This window comes from Pundamilia nyererei, unplaced genomic scaffold (assembly GCF_000239375.1).
Source record: "Pundamilia nyererei isolate P.nyererei 1_Seehausen unplaced genomic scaffold, PunNye1.0 scaffold00624, whole genome shotgun sequence".
Classification (NCBI taxonomy): domain Eukaryota; kingdom Metazoa; phylum Chordata; class Actinopteri; order Cichliformes; family Cichlidae; genus Pundamilia; species Pundamilia nyererei.
Window position 1 is genome coordinate 104,770 of NW_005188025.1, and position 13,902 is coordinate 118,671.

General features: G+C 36.9%; 2 protein-coding genes across 2 annotated transcripts; one reads left to right on the plus strand and one right to left on the minus strand.

Annotated features, from left to right (window-relative positions):
• Nucleotides 1-358: 358 nt before the first annotated feature.
• Nucleotides 359-2,638, plus strand: LOC102195009 (RIMS-binding protein 2). Its single transcript, XM_005754684.2, has 5 exons — nucleotides 359-675; nucleotides 1,034-1,190; nucleotides 1,532-1,653; nucleotides 1,779-1,850; nucleotides 1,944-2,638. Exons 1-5 carry the CDS (start codon nucleotides 454-456, stop codon nucleotides 2,007-2,009), a joined length of 639 nt encoding a protein of 212 aa, XP_005754741.1. The 5' UTR covers nucleotides 359-453; the 3' UTR covers nucleotides 2,010-2,638.
• A 5,813-nt stretch (nucleotides 2,639-8,451) lies between these two features.
• On the minus strand, nucleotides 8,452-11,344 carry ca4b (carbonic anhydrase IV b; the record flags this gene model as incomplete). The annotated part of the gene is made up of 6 exons (XM_005754685.1): nucleotides 8,452-8,625; nucleotides 9,560-9,723; nucleotides 9,960-10,026; nucleotides 10,506-10,598; nucleotides 10,723-10,868; nucleotides 11,180-11,344. Coding segments are annotated over 6 exons (809 nt in total), but the record flags the coding sequence as incomplete, so codon positions are not given.
• Between the last annotated feature and the right edge of the window lie 2,558 nt (nucleotides 11,345-13,902).

Below are 13,902 nucleotides of genomic sequence, written 5' to 3' on the forward strand. Positions count from 1 at the left end.
GAAGAATACCAGAGCAACCAGATAAAACCCACCAGTACCTCTGGCGAGGCCTATGAGACGAGGACCAATGCAGAAGAAAGTATATCAAAGAAAATAAATATTACGAACAGAGCTACAGTTAAACGTATCTATGTGTTATTAAGAAATATTTTTTTAAAAAGGTCTGTTTTCTCTACTTTTGAAATTCTCCTTTCAAGTATATTTGGAAGCATTTTTGCTTTTCAAATATCTGCATTAAAACTAAAGTTATTTCATCTTGTGCTCCTGTTGCTTTGCACACAGTGCAGTTTGGCAGTGCTGAACTAATGAATCTATCTACTTGCTTCAAAGAGGATTACTGTTCCTTGTGCTTAGCTTAGTTACCTCACATTAGGTTGAGGCTAAGGAGAGGTCTGCTGTCTACAGTGGCCATCTGTCTGCCAGGTGGACAGTCGAGCACTCACTTTGCTGTAAATGGAGACAAGGCTCGAGTTGGATGTTTTGATATACCCAGATGAAGTAAGGATCGCTACTCCGGAGGATCTCAGGGACTGGGAGCTGGAAACTGCGAGCCAGGTGTCCATACCCACCGTCCGGCTCTTTGTTGCACTTTACCCGTACAACCCGGCTGCCATGTCTCCAAACCACGAGACAGCTGCAGAAGAGCTGCCCTTTGTGCCAGGCCAGATCATCAAGGTAAGATTAAGTGTAATTTCATGCACTCTGTACATTGCTAAACCGAAGCGCTTCTCTGTGTTTGAGTTGCGTTTCATCTCTTCATCAGTTCAAAATGTTCTTTGAAAGAACCTATAGTGTTTCCTGTTTGTGCTGGAGTCACGACAGTTAAATGTGTAAGAAGACAATAGGTTTTTTTTCTTCATTTCCTGTCACCTTTTTCATCTGATTGATGTGATTTACCGCCTTTTTTCTCTGAATCTGCCTGCTGCTGCATCACATAAATACAGACAAATACATGTATGCAATAAATACACTCTTTTATTCAGAAACCAAGCCTAAAGTTATAAAAGTAACTGCTGGTGCTGGTTTTTTTTAGGTTACTGGAGACAAAGACGCAGATGGGTTTTATCACGGTGAGTCTGGCGGGCTTTCTGGCTATGTGCCGAGTAATATGGTGGCTGAGATCCCAGTGGATGATGAGTATCTGAAGCATCTACTCATGCAGCAGGGATTCCTCCCCGTGGACCACACAGGTATTAGCCTGTTTACTGTAACATGCTGGCAAAACAGTGTTGCTGGGGTAACTGAAGTATAATTGTAAAAAAACAATTATTGTGGCATAATTTGGAACGAGGCCGTTCAGAGATGATCTGTGAGAGGATGTTTGCAATGAGCTCCTCCCTACAGGAAGTTTACAACAGATATTAGGACAAATAACAGTGAATAAAATTATCACGCACGTCGCTTAGAAATGTGAATGCAAAATTTACTGATTGTAAAAATATGGCACTACCACTGTCACTGCGTGGAGTGTTTGTTTATCTCCTATGTTAGCATGAAAGCTTCATTGGGACGTTTGCTTTTCGTACTGCAGGCATGTCTCTAACACCAGACCTGAGCGATGTCACCAGTATCCCTGACAGTGGGGCTGTTAGACGAATGGTAGCCTTATTTGACTATGATCCATGGGAAAACTCACCCAACATGGACAGTGAAGTAAGCACTGTGAAGTAACATTACCGTATATTATATATTTAAAATATGAAGATTAATCTACTGTTTAAGTCTACTCTTAATCTACTGTTTTACACAAACTGGTTTTGACTTGCTCTGTCTTACAGGCTGAACTCGGCTTTCGTTCGGGAGATATCATATATGTTTTAGGTGACATGGATCAAGATGGGTTTTACTATGTAAGCATCATCCTTGCACTTACAATACAGTGACTGGTGTTTAGTTTTCATACTGATGTCTGTACAGAAGCTAAACTTTAATTTCAACTTCAGGGAGATCTTCACGGACAACGAGGTTTGGTTCCATCAAACTTTCTGCAGCTGTTTCCCTGGGATTAGAAGAAAATGCACGCTAAGCTGTTTGCTACAAATGCCAAGTCACAGACGCAGTGAGAAACCAGAAGTTTCTATGTAAAATATGGCTAAAAGGACACTTCATATATCAAAAAATAGTTTATTTTATTTTTATATTCTACTAACTGCATCCGTTTTAGACTGAAAGTAAGCAGCTAATGAACCCCTCTGTTAGTATCTATAAGAATGCTCAAAACTAAAAAGAGTTCAGACCTTTGTTTAAATGTTTCTTTATTGAAATAACAGATACTTACAAACCCTTTGATGCAAAAAAAAAACAAAACATGAACAACAAAAAAACAGAATATTTACAATAATGCATATTTTGAAAATTACAGGTAAAATACTAAATGTTTTGTCTGGCAATTTTTGCTTTAGGCGCTTTCACAAAAACACAAGAACTGACTTGCTAAATAAATTACCTGATGGGAATGGATAAATTATTTTAGCCTTAATAATACACAATTTACAGATTTCTTTCTCCCCAGTGTTTTGATATAGCATTTCCATTTTTTGCCTTATGCCCTGTGTATATATTTTCTATCACTGGCTTATTTCATATAAGTTATTTAAAAAGAAAAAAAAACCATTTTGAATTTTGCAGCAATTTTTTTGTAAAAATAAAGAGACTCTTGTTATAACTGAAAAAAAGTTTTAATCATGTAACAAATGTAAGAGCTGTAGTTAAACTGAAAATAAACTGTCCCAATTCTTACTTTCCTTACCTGATTTTTCTTTTTAACAATGGACCAAAAATTGACATTCAGTTCTTTTCTTGTCTGGTAAATACATTTGTTGTAATAAAAAGAAATACAAAATTTATTGGTTAAAATAACAAAGAAGTTCAGCAGGTTTTCAAATGTTCATATAGTCGGTCTGGTTTCTTCTTTTACTTTCCTCTGCAGCAAACAGTATACTCATCCATAAAGTAGGAAACACTACACTGTGTAGTAAAGTTTAGTAGTGCTTTCTACTTTATGGGTGACAACACTGTACATCAAGTAGCTTCTGGTCGATCCACCGCAAATACTGAAAACTGAAGGTTAATCAAAGGCAAGGCTTCACAAACTGAACCGAACACACGATCAAAATTCACGTTATCATTCTTGATAAAAAGAAAGAAAAACATTCAAAAGACTTGACATTTTGCTCAAAATTAGGCTGAAATGAAGTAGTAATGTCTTAGTATGTTAGTGTGTTTAAAAAACGTTGATCATCAGATTTTCAAGTTGTCATCAGGGTCTTACCAGCGTTTGGAGTCCAAGGAAGAAAGAAAACCCAGAAGTGAGCGTGATCTTTTTATTAACCCTGTCTGAGCCACGTGGTTTACACAGGAAAAGCCCCAACAGTTTCTCACACACACACACAAAAAATACATGCATGCAAGTATATGCAGATGTGCACACACACATGCACACCCACAAAGACACACGTACGCACACACACCACACAGTAGTTGAAATAGTATTTGTACATTTCCTTAAGATAAAGCAGGAATTATTAGTTGTATTAACAGCTTTTTGTAGAGATTTTTTAAATTTGATGTGTATGTAATCTTATGAACCTGTAGCTGCTGTTAGTCCAACTACCTCGCACACACCTAAACATGTACTTGTACTATACTTCATATTTCTTTTTTGTGTTCACACTAAGTAAAAATATCAGATCAATCTATTTTCACAACCTAAAAGTACCTCTGAATTTAACGTCGTTTATCTTAGGAGGTCTAATTTAAGTGTTTATTTGCACATCTGCACACACAGACACAACCACAAGCGCGCACACACACATGCACATATGCAAATTCAGAGTGTACACCCAGGTCCTGGCCGACTGCACCGCTGCTGCCAAGCGTGATCTCAACCCTTTTAAGGACATACTTTTACGAGGTGGCAACTGCTTTTAAAACAAAAGTCAGTCTCTGAAGCAGATAGATATTGATCTTGATAATAATTTATGTGGATGTGTACCAATGATCTCGTAGCTCTTTGCCAATGCAGCACTAAGGATTGACTGAAATAGCAATGTAATGATAAAAGATCAAAGTGAGTCAAAGTAGACTTATTGATTGAGGGAGCTCACTTTGGAGATGCTGAAGCTCTTAAAGGTTTATGTTAGCAAAGGGAGAGCGGTGCTCCTCAGCACGGTCCTCAAAAGTCAGACATTACTGTCTTGCAAGTCTAAAACATTGTGTATAAATTACAGGAAGCACTTTGTATCTCATTTATAATTCTGAGAACTCATTCACGCCTGCATGTTTGTGACAAGGTGTGGGTGGGGGATGGTGGTGCAAGGCTCTTCCCCTATCCCAGCAGCAAATGTGCAATATGCTTGCAACAACAGAAACTTTGCAAACAGAATAGAGATGGGCCTGTGTCCTCTGTTGTCACGACAACCCAAACCTCAGAGTCACACCAAGTGAAATAAGAGGAAGTGGGGGATGGGTGGCGTGCACAAACCGAGAAAAGATGTCCTCGTTAGAAGAAAACGGAGCCAGAAACAAGCAGAAAGAGAGTAATGGAGAAGATCATCAAAATGCAACACCAGACAATAAGTTTCTTTTTATGCAAGTCATCAAATATTAAGCCAGCCAGCATACACATACACACTCACACATACAGATACACACACACACACACACACACACATATAGGTTGTACCTTTGTGAAGGCTGAAAAAAACAGCAGTGAGTCTTTGCAGCAGGCCAGCATGACTGTGCATCTCTCTGATTATCTCAGCACTGTTGCACCAAAGGCTGTCCTTGCATCAGCCATCTATCCCTGTGCAACATGGGATTATATCCTAAGTGAGTCCTTAAAGTACTTAGGGTGATATAGATAGCGTCAAGGGGCCAAAAACGAGCACAGCACCTAATGACACCGGTAGGTATTATCCTCCCAGCAGGGCTTTAATTGAATTATGTTTTACCTTTGACCATTGAGCTCATGAGAGCAGCTGTAAATAAAATATAAACAACTCAGAAGGCATTAGAATGAGCAACAGGGCGGCAGATGTAATCTGAATCTGTCAAGAAAAGTTCACCTTTCCTGTTTCTCTCTCATTTTAGGCATCTAGATTTCTTATTATCATCACTGTTGGTTTGGTTCCATCCCCAAGGATGGAAGAAATTAACTGTCCGAGAATCCTCTTGCACTTTCTTAAACTCAGTATGTGCCTTGTGTTGCTGCTGCTAGTCATGCACCTGATCAGTGCTGCTATACAGTCAAGAGATTTTGATGAGAAAAAAATTTCAGTCACTTTCATGTACTTGCTCTGTATTTAGTTATTCAGTATCTCAAAAGAAAAAAGAAACAAGGATTTAGGACTACACAGATCAATGAAATAACAACTTATTCAATTCAGTTGTATATATCTAGCACCAAATCACAGCAACAGTTGCCTCAAGGCACTTTGTACTGTAGGGGAAAAGGCCCTACAATAATACAAAGAAAACAGAGAAAATCCTAAAAGTTAAATGCACCCCTGTGAGCAAGACAAGAGGTTTATGAACACATAGTGAGTGAAAAAGGTGAATGAAGAAGGAGCACTCAGTGCATCATGGAAATCCCCTTGCAGCCTAGACCTATTGCACTGTAACTAAGGGAGAATTCAGGGTCACCTGATCCAGCCCTGAGACAGGATGTTTCTAATTTTAGAGATATTGCACAAATAGAAGAAAACACACATATATATTAAAACGTAGTTTAATATGTGCATTGAAGGACATATCCTGGTCAAAAATGACAGGATATGTGTTACTGGCCCAACAGTGTTACTGGAGGCCAAGGAATACCATCCAGTGTAAAAATCTGGTTAGATACCATATTTCTGAGATATTTCAGTTTTAGCTGAATTTAGAAGCAAAACATTAGAGGCAATCCAGGTCTTTATGTCCTAAAGACATTCCTGCAGTTTAAGTTGGTGTGTGTGTGATCTGGCTTCATGGATGGATAAAGTTGGGTTTCATCTGCATAGCAGTGAAATGTATGCTATACCTTCTAATGATAATGGCTAAGAAAAGCATGTATAATGAATACAGAATTGGTCCTAGCACAGAACTCTGCAGAAATCCATAATTAACTTAAGTGTGTGAAGAGGACACTCCATTTACACCTATTGGATCTATTAGATAGATCTGATTCAAACCACTACAAGTACCTTGTACCTTCAATACCTAAAGCTGATGGTTTGGGAAAAGTAATTACTGAAGTTAACCCAGAAAGGTTAATTTGGGGTAAAAAAAAAAAAGAGTAGAAATAGTAAAATTATTAATATGATAATCTGCCTCTCTGGAAGTAGCCCTCAGATAGCTAGTCTGCACTGTGTTAGCACATGGTATTGGACAAGATGTCAGTGGATGAATTATACCCTTAATCTTAGTTACAGCACTTTCAGAAAGACTTCCACTGCTGTGTAATCCATCATTGTAAATGTAAATGCTATTAGGAAATGATCAGACAAAAGAGGGTTTTCAGAAAAAGAATTTAAATGTTTAGTTTCTAACAAGAAACACTAGAGTGTGATTAAAAAGGCAATTGAGTCTAATAATAGACTAAATGCTATCTTGAGGCTAATATTTTTAGTATCTACAATAATTGCTTTATCTGAGCTGAGCACTAAATCAGATAAAAAGTCTGAGAAATCAGACAGAAACCAGCCGGGTGAACAACAGATAATAACAAATAAGACTTATGAGTTTTCCAACTAGGAACAAGGGTAAGCATCAGACTTTCAAATGAATTAAACCCCGTCTGGGTCTTTGGTTGATTAACAATCTGGAGTGGGAGACTGTAACTCTAGTTACTGGTCCCAATTCTGGATAGTCACATTTTAAAAACTTTCCCATGTGTGGGACTAATAAATGTTTATCTTGTCTCTTATCTTATTCTGGGCAGTTTAATGAATTTTGCCAGATTTCTACAAATGAGAGGTGCTGGGATGGATGTCATCTCTCCTAACAAGTTTCTCAATTATCTATAAAGCCCACATCACTCAGACAGCGAGCAATTTAAGGGAAACATGTGGCTAAATATGTCACTCCTGATCTGATTGGAGAGGGGACTAGACAAGCCAGCAGTGTTATGGTTACAATGTTGTTACAATATTAATTTTAGTGACCTCCGATTGACTTAACCAGGTGTTATTACATTTTAGTATCTTATCTGTCTAATGTGTGTAGAGAATGTCAAAAGTTCCAGAAATGATTGCTCATCAAACAACTTGTAATAGCTGTGCTGTGGAAGCAAAGTGTACTAAAATGTCTGATAAACTGACCATAAATCTTGTGTGTATTTATTATCTTTTATCAAGCAGTTTAATTGGCCTCCTATGCTGGGAGGCTTTTTTTACCAGATGAGATCATGAGATCAATAATTACTGGAAAAGGACATTTGAAAAGAAAAATTGATGATGATTCATACAAATTCTAATTAATTTTTGAGTGTTTTGGTAAAATATTGATCCTTTTCACCTCTTCAAAAGCTAATCATCCATGTGGATGTGTGGCACGTAGCCACATTGTTCAGCTGTCTTGGCTCAGTCTTTATCTAACAAAGATCTATCTAAGCAAACATTTATGCTGTTCGTTGCTCTTGTGAAGCAGCACGTTGAAATGTATTTCTGTTCTGACACAAGGGCCGCTCTCATTCAAAAGGGTTTATTTGTCGTGTGTGGTTAAATTGGTTTATTAGGAAGTTATCGTTTGGTGAGCAGTCCTTTGTATATTGGAAAGCATGACTGATTTGGATTAAAAGTGTATGATCCAGGAAAAAACATACAGGAATATGCCATGAAATCTTTAATCGTGACTTTATTTGATTATTAATGACATTACAAATGACAAAGAATTGATAGGTAAAACATACCTTAATAATACACATTATAGTGTTAACACGTGTCTGTATTTTAAATAAATATGACACTTTTAAGTCAGAGTTTAGATGTTTCCAGAACAGTAGGAAAGCATGTAATAGAATGCATCATGATATTTATCAGAAATATTATATCAGCACAAGTGAATATATGTGAATCAGAATCAGAATTCTTTATTGCTATTCTGCTGAAAGCACAATGAAGTCATATGTTGTCCCATTCAGTGCAAAGAAAGCAATCTAACTATCCTTAAACATTTAGTCTATGTCCCCCAAAAATGTGTGTAAATTGTAGTGAGATCATCATTGTGAAACATTTAAAACCAAAAGTAACTAATTTACTTATTTGTCAATAACATATTTTGTTGTAGATAAAATCTTACATATCTTACATATTCCGATTCAAATAAGCATGTAGTGTTTGATACATGTTGTTTTGAAGCATCTATTGAATTTACATCCTTTACTTTTAAATATACACTACATTATTTTTTTCTTCTTCTATTTGAAAAACAGATGTCACAAACAAGGGTATTTGTGCATAAAAATTGATTAAATTAAATAAAGCTTGCACTGGATAGCAGCACTGACTTGGTGAACAACACACAGCTGACCAAAGCAAGTTGGCCACTGGAGTAATACACCTCTCTTCCATTCAAAGGCTGTACTGGTCTGTAGTTGTTGACCATTTTCTGTCCATCATAAAACAGAAGTTGGCTGAAAGCAGTGAGCTGTAACAAAAAAAATAATTAAACAGGCAGTTAAACATGTACTTTTATTAAAAATAGTATGCAAGGGGCATACTATGATAGAACGCTTTGCTAATAAATACAGCTATTATCAATGATAACTAGGCAACAGAGTGTGTCTCACTAAAGTTAACTTGCTGCTTTACTATACTTGTTCTACTATAACTGCAGTTTTTTCATATAACTGTTTGAGACCAGTACAGAAATAAACAAAGAAGTGCACTTGTTTTACATTAAATGGGTTGTTGAATGTGTAATATTTCAATAATGTTTCAGTAATATAAATTTAAATTAACACATTTTTCATATAGACAGCATAATTTCAAGGTTTATCCATTTTGAAATACATTTTTGGGTAATTTGGGAGCAGTGGAAACAACTGTAATTTGTTAGCAAACAACTCAAAGAGCCACATTAGCATAGGCTTGTGTTACGTATTACATATAAGCCCTGTATTCTTTTTCTCTGATCTCATTTCATGTCCCTATGCTTTCTTGGGTAAAGTATATGCCTCATTAGCACTTAAATACACTGCATTTTTTTTTTTACCCATAAGGTATGTGTGAAATTATTCTTGTTATTTTTAACATTAAGTTTCCATTGTAACAAATTTACAATGACCAACTACTACCATCTAGTGGCTATAGTTATTGTAGCAAATACCTTGGGTTGCCATAACGTTTAATATTGGTCTAATATTTGTCTTTGATTCTGGTTATACCTTTATTAGTGTCAAATGTAGCCAGTTTAAATAAATTTATTCAGAAACTATTTACAATTATCATTTGGGGGTTATAAAAAGTTTCCAAGAAAAAGTTATTAAAAGTTGCCTTAGTGTTACACTAAATTAAATTTCAAGGATAAACTCATTACAATCCTCTTCTTTATAGATTCAGTACGATGTAGGGAATGGTACCTGATTCCTGCTGAGAGGAATAGTGCTTTCAAACAGGGTCCAGACCACAGCTTCAGCACAGTCAGGTGTGGTGAGGGAGCCCTTGTAGCGAAAGTACTTGGTCCTGTTAATTTCAGAAGGAATGAACATGTCCAGGGAGACACCCACCAGCGTTACATTCGTTTCTGGTTTGATGAAATGTTAACAAGAACATAAAGTCAGAAAGTCAGAAAAGACTTCAATCATCACTAATCCTCAAAAAATCTTCAAAAAGGTTTTATTGTGTTGTTGTGGATGTTATATAACATTGTGTTATCTAATAATAGATGCCCTTTAGCCTAGTGTAATCAGCTACATATTTAGGACTCTATATGGAGGGTGAAAAGAAGATTATTATCATTTTTCAGAAGATATAACTTACTAGGTTGAGATATGTATTTCAGTGCACTGATAAGATGATCATACTTCTCATTTGCAGACTCAGACTCCTAAAACGAAAGAATAAAATGTTAACCGTCATACCAAAAGCAGTTTATAATTAAGAAAACAAAGTTAGTACAACATACAGGAGCTAATTTGATTTAAAGACACACTAAAGCTCAAATTATACAGGACATGTGATCATTCAGCAGCTGGAGGGTTGTTCAGTCTGACGGCAAAGGCAGTCCTCTGGAATGTTTTCTGATGGGTCCACATTTATGTAATAAATAATCAAATACAGCAGATTATTTGCATTTGGGAGCAGTATAATTAGAAAAGCTTCAACTCTTGCTGTTATTCTTTTTGTTATTTATAATCTGCTATTTTTTTAATGGTTAGTCTATTTTTCCTTATTATAGGAACATTATACCTGTATGCTGTTTTAAAATGTGCCTTTTGCAAATGTTGGTTTTTTTGTGGCTACTAACTAAACTACTGGTTTGGACTGGATGCTGGACATTTTTTTGAAATGATGTTTACCAAGTACCTGAAAGAAAAATCCCAAAACAGCCACACCCGTACTGTCTTTTGAAGCCTCAGCTAACGAGTCATATTCTTCTTTTATATGGACGATATGCATCTACAGATAAAATAAAGCACTGCATTAGAATAATTAGGATCTATTTGAATCCAATACATAAAATTACTTAAATACATATAGTGTCAATCACAAAATATTTCTACTGATTTATGACATACTGTACCTCCATTGGAAACTTTTCTCCATCAATTGTGTGCTCAGAACCAAGTCCACCATCTTTGCCCCAGTGCAGGTGAAACTGAATTGCCTTGTATTCATCAACCAGATTTCCTCCTTTGATTTGTATACTGGAAGGCAAATTTAGCTGAACTGAAATTCAGAATTAAAAAATAAAAATAAAAACCATTAGACAATCTTCCATGGATGCTCCCATTATTTCAGTTACAAATGACCACACATGACACACATGACACATGCTTTTGCACATGACATATTTTAAAAGGTATTTTTGTTACATGAGATGCTTGGTTGCTATTATTGTCCATTTTACCACCTCCTCCTCCCTATACTTTTATCCATGTTATCTACAGATGGGGTAATTGCATTTTTACAGCCAGAATTGACATCATAGTGTCAAACTGTCTTCCTCAAATAAACTTGCAATTATAATTAAGACATACCACTGTGGCCATTGTTTATGAGGCTCCCATAAAAAGTCTCTTTATAACCGGTGAAGTGAAAAGGAGTCAGGCGTTCATCTGGTAGCACTTTCCTTGTGACAATATTAACTGGAGACTGAGATCTGCCATTGCAGGTTTGTGAAACCAGTCCCCACAGCTCTGGACCTGTGAGGAGAAGAATAGAAACAGCTCCACTAACATGCCTCCTTTGTTTAACCATTCATTTGGCTTGTTTTATTTTTATTTATTTTTTTAATATATTTTTTAAAGTTTACCTGTGCAGGTGTGGTTGCATTGAAGTTGGGAATAGTAGCAAAAATCTAAAAGATCAGGTTTGGAATATTTAAAAAGAGAAAAGAATTATTCATCTGTAGGTTATGAGGTATTAATTTTTGAGCATTTGCAATCACAATCGCATGTGACTTTATCTAATCTATCTAAACTTTTAATACAATTTTAGATATCTGGTTGAATTAAATTGACCCTATTGGTCACAAGCACATTTATATTAATGATTAATTATTTCAATAAATACACTTTTGATTTTATATATTTCAGTTGTATTGTAGTCAACATTGTTTACTGAAGGCAAATAAAATCTATAATTTTTTTGCGTGCAGTATCCAATGTCATGCAACTTATACACAAATTAAAAAAACAAAGAAATATAAAACTCACACCTGCCCCTGAGACGAGACTCACAAAAAATGTGAAGAGAAATAAAACAGATCTGAGCAGCATTGTGAATCCACTTATAGTGTAGATTCTTCCAGCACTGACTGTTTTCAAAGATGATGCCAGAATCAAAGTTCAACCAGACTATCATTCAACTGGGAGCCCCACCTATCACCCCCCGTTTTATAATGCACGCTTTAGATTTATGACACCTAATTAGTGAGGACAGTGACACACAGCAAGAGATATCTCAGCGTTCATATTCTTGAGATAATGAATGGACCCTAACGCTGAAGGTGTCTTCCTCCAGAAATGAGCCCACAGGTGATTTGTCCAAACTGCAAGCTACAGTTACATTTTTGAAGTTAAGGGACCTCTAGTGGTGATGTGAAAAAATGCAAGTGACATGTTTGCGGGTGTCGTTACCTTTAAGAAAAACTGCAAAGTAGATTTATTAACCACGAGAAGTGTCATTTTTTGGGATTAGATTTGTGATACTATTTATGAGTTAGGATTGTTTTTATCACTCTTTTCTACTATGTCAGGGTCACATGAGACAGTGAGAGACTGGATGAGAAGTTCATTGTTCATTCAGCAGTTTGCACACAAAATTTAGTTCATTTGAGTTCATTCCAGGTTTTGCAATAATTAGCCAATTAAAAAACTCTATTTCATGTACCATGTTGAATCACTCTTTAGAGCTCTGCTGTGCTGAGAACGGACAAATCCACCAACAAATCAATGATGGGCCAGAGCAGAAGAATTCATTGGGTTCCTGCTCACCAAGAACAGCAATATCAAGCTAAAGTGGGCAACCCAGAAAGAAAGTAAAAAGATAAGTCTGCAGATGGTAGGTTCATAATTTGGCAGCAGGAGTCCATGTACCAAATCTACCTTTTATACAAATTGCTGATGATGATGGTTTAATGTTTTTTTGAGTTCCTCAATATCACCCAATCATAGTTTGGATTCCATGCTTTATATTATAGGAATGAATTTGTAGCTGATCTGCAGAAATGATGTGATTTCTATGGTGCTAATGTTTTAGTGACTGTAATGTGCTCTGTCTCAGAGTATAAATATAACAAATTACAAATGTTGGGGGAAAAAAACAAACAAAAAAACCCAAAACAATTTATATGGTGTTATGTCCCCACGATGAAGGTCTAGGGGTGTGTGTGGGGACTGGTAACAAATGGGTCCAGAATGGAATGAAAGGAAAACAGACAGAGGTGTTTAGTAAATAAAATAGTTTTTAATCTTAACATAAAGAGCCAGCAACGCCGTTTTTCCCAGTAACACTAGAAAAAGGTTGCAACAACAAAGAACACAAGTCCACACCACGAGGAGGTACTTCCAGGGGCCCACAAGCCATCCCTGTCACTAGCAGCAGCAAGTTCCACTGCTGCTGCTGTTGAGGGCCACAAGCCCACACTACTCACATGAAGCAGCTACTCTCCCCACTGCTCCTACAACTCCACGCCACAGGCAGGACAATCACACAATAGGGCCGCTTTTGACACCTAAAACACAAACAGGAAACACCAGAGAAATCTGCCTCCCCTCATCCAGTTCATGCCCAGCTTATATGACCTCAGAGAGGTGATTGCTGACTGGGCCCAGGTGGTAAACAAGGCCAACAAACAGCAGCTGTGTCCTGGGGAGAGAGAAGGGTGAGAGAGAGACAGAGGGGTGGAGCAAGAGAGGAGGAGGCGGGAGAAAACACCACACCCACACAAGACTAGTTTCAGGGGACGATCTGATTTCCTCGTGTCAGCATTGTTCCCACATCATCATAATTAATGTTGTTCCAGGTTCAACATTGCAAGTGACCAATCACCTTCTTGTGACGTCATTCCTTTGCGAATACAAGTGAAGAAGCGAAAAACCGCCGCCTGTCCGCCGAATTTGAAGTCAATTTGCCTGTCCGCCGAATTTGAAGTCAATTTAGGATACTTTCCTTTAATAAACGGTAAGCATTATACATATGTTCCTCACTTGGCTTGCTGTTTGTTTGCTAGCGATAGGCTACTTGACGACAGCATTAG

Bases quoted from the DNA above. Each gene is read 5' to 3' on its own strand.
- LOC102195009 (XM_005754684.2), top strand. From the start codon at position 454: ATGGAGACAAGGCTCGAGTTGGATGTTTTGATATACCCAGATGAAGTA. The intron at 1,191-1,531 runs GTATTAGCCTGT...TTCGTACTGCAG, and splicing joins CCTCCCCGTGGACCACACAG to GCATGTCTCTAACACCAGAC. The intron at 1,851-1,943 runs GTAAGCATCATC...TTTCAACTTCAG, and splicing joins ATCAAGATGGGTTTTACTAT to GGAGATCTTCACGGACAACG.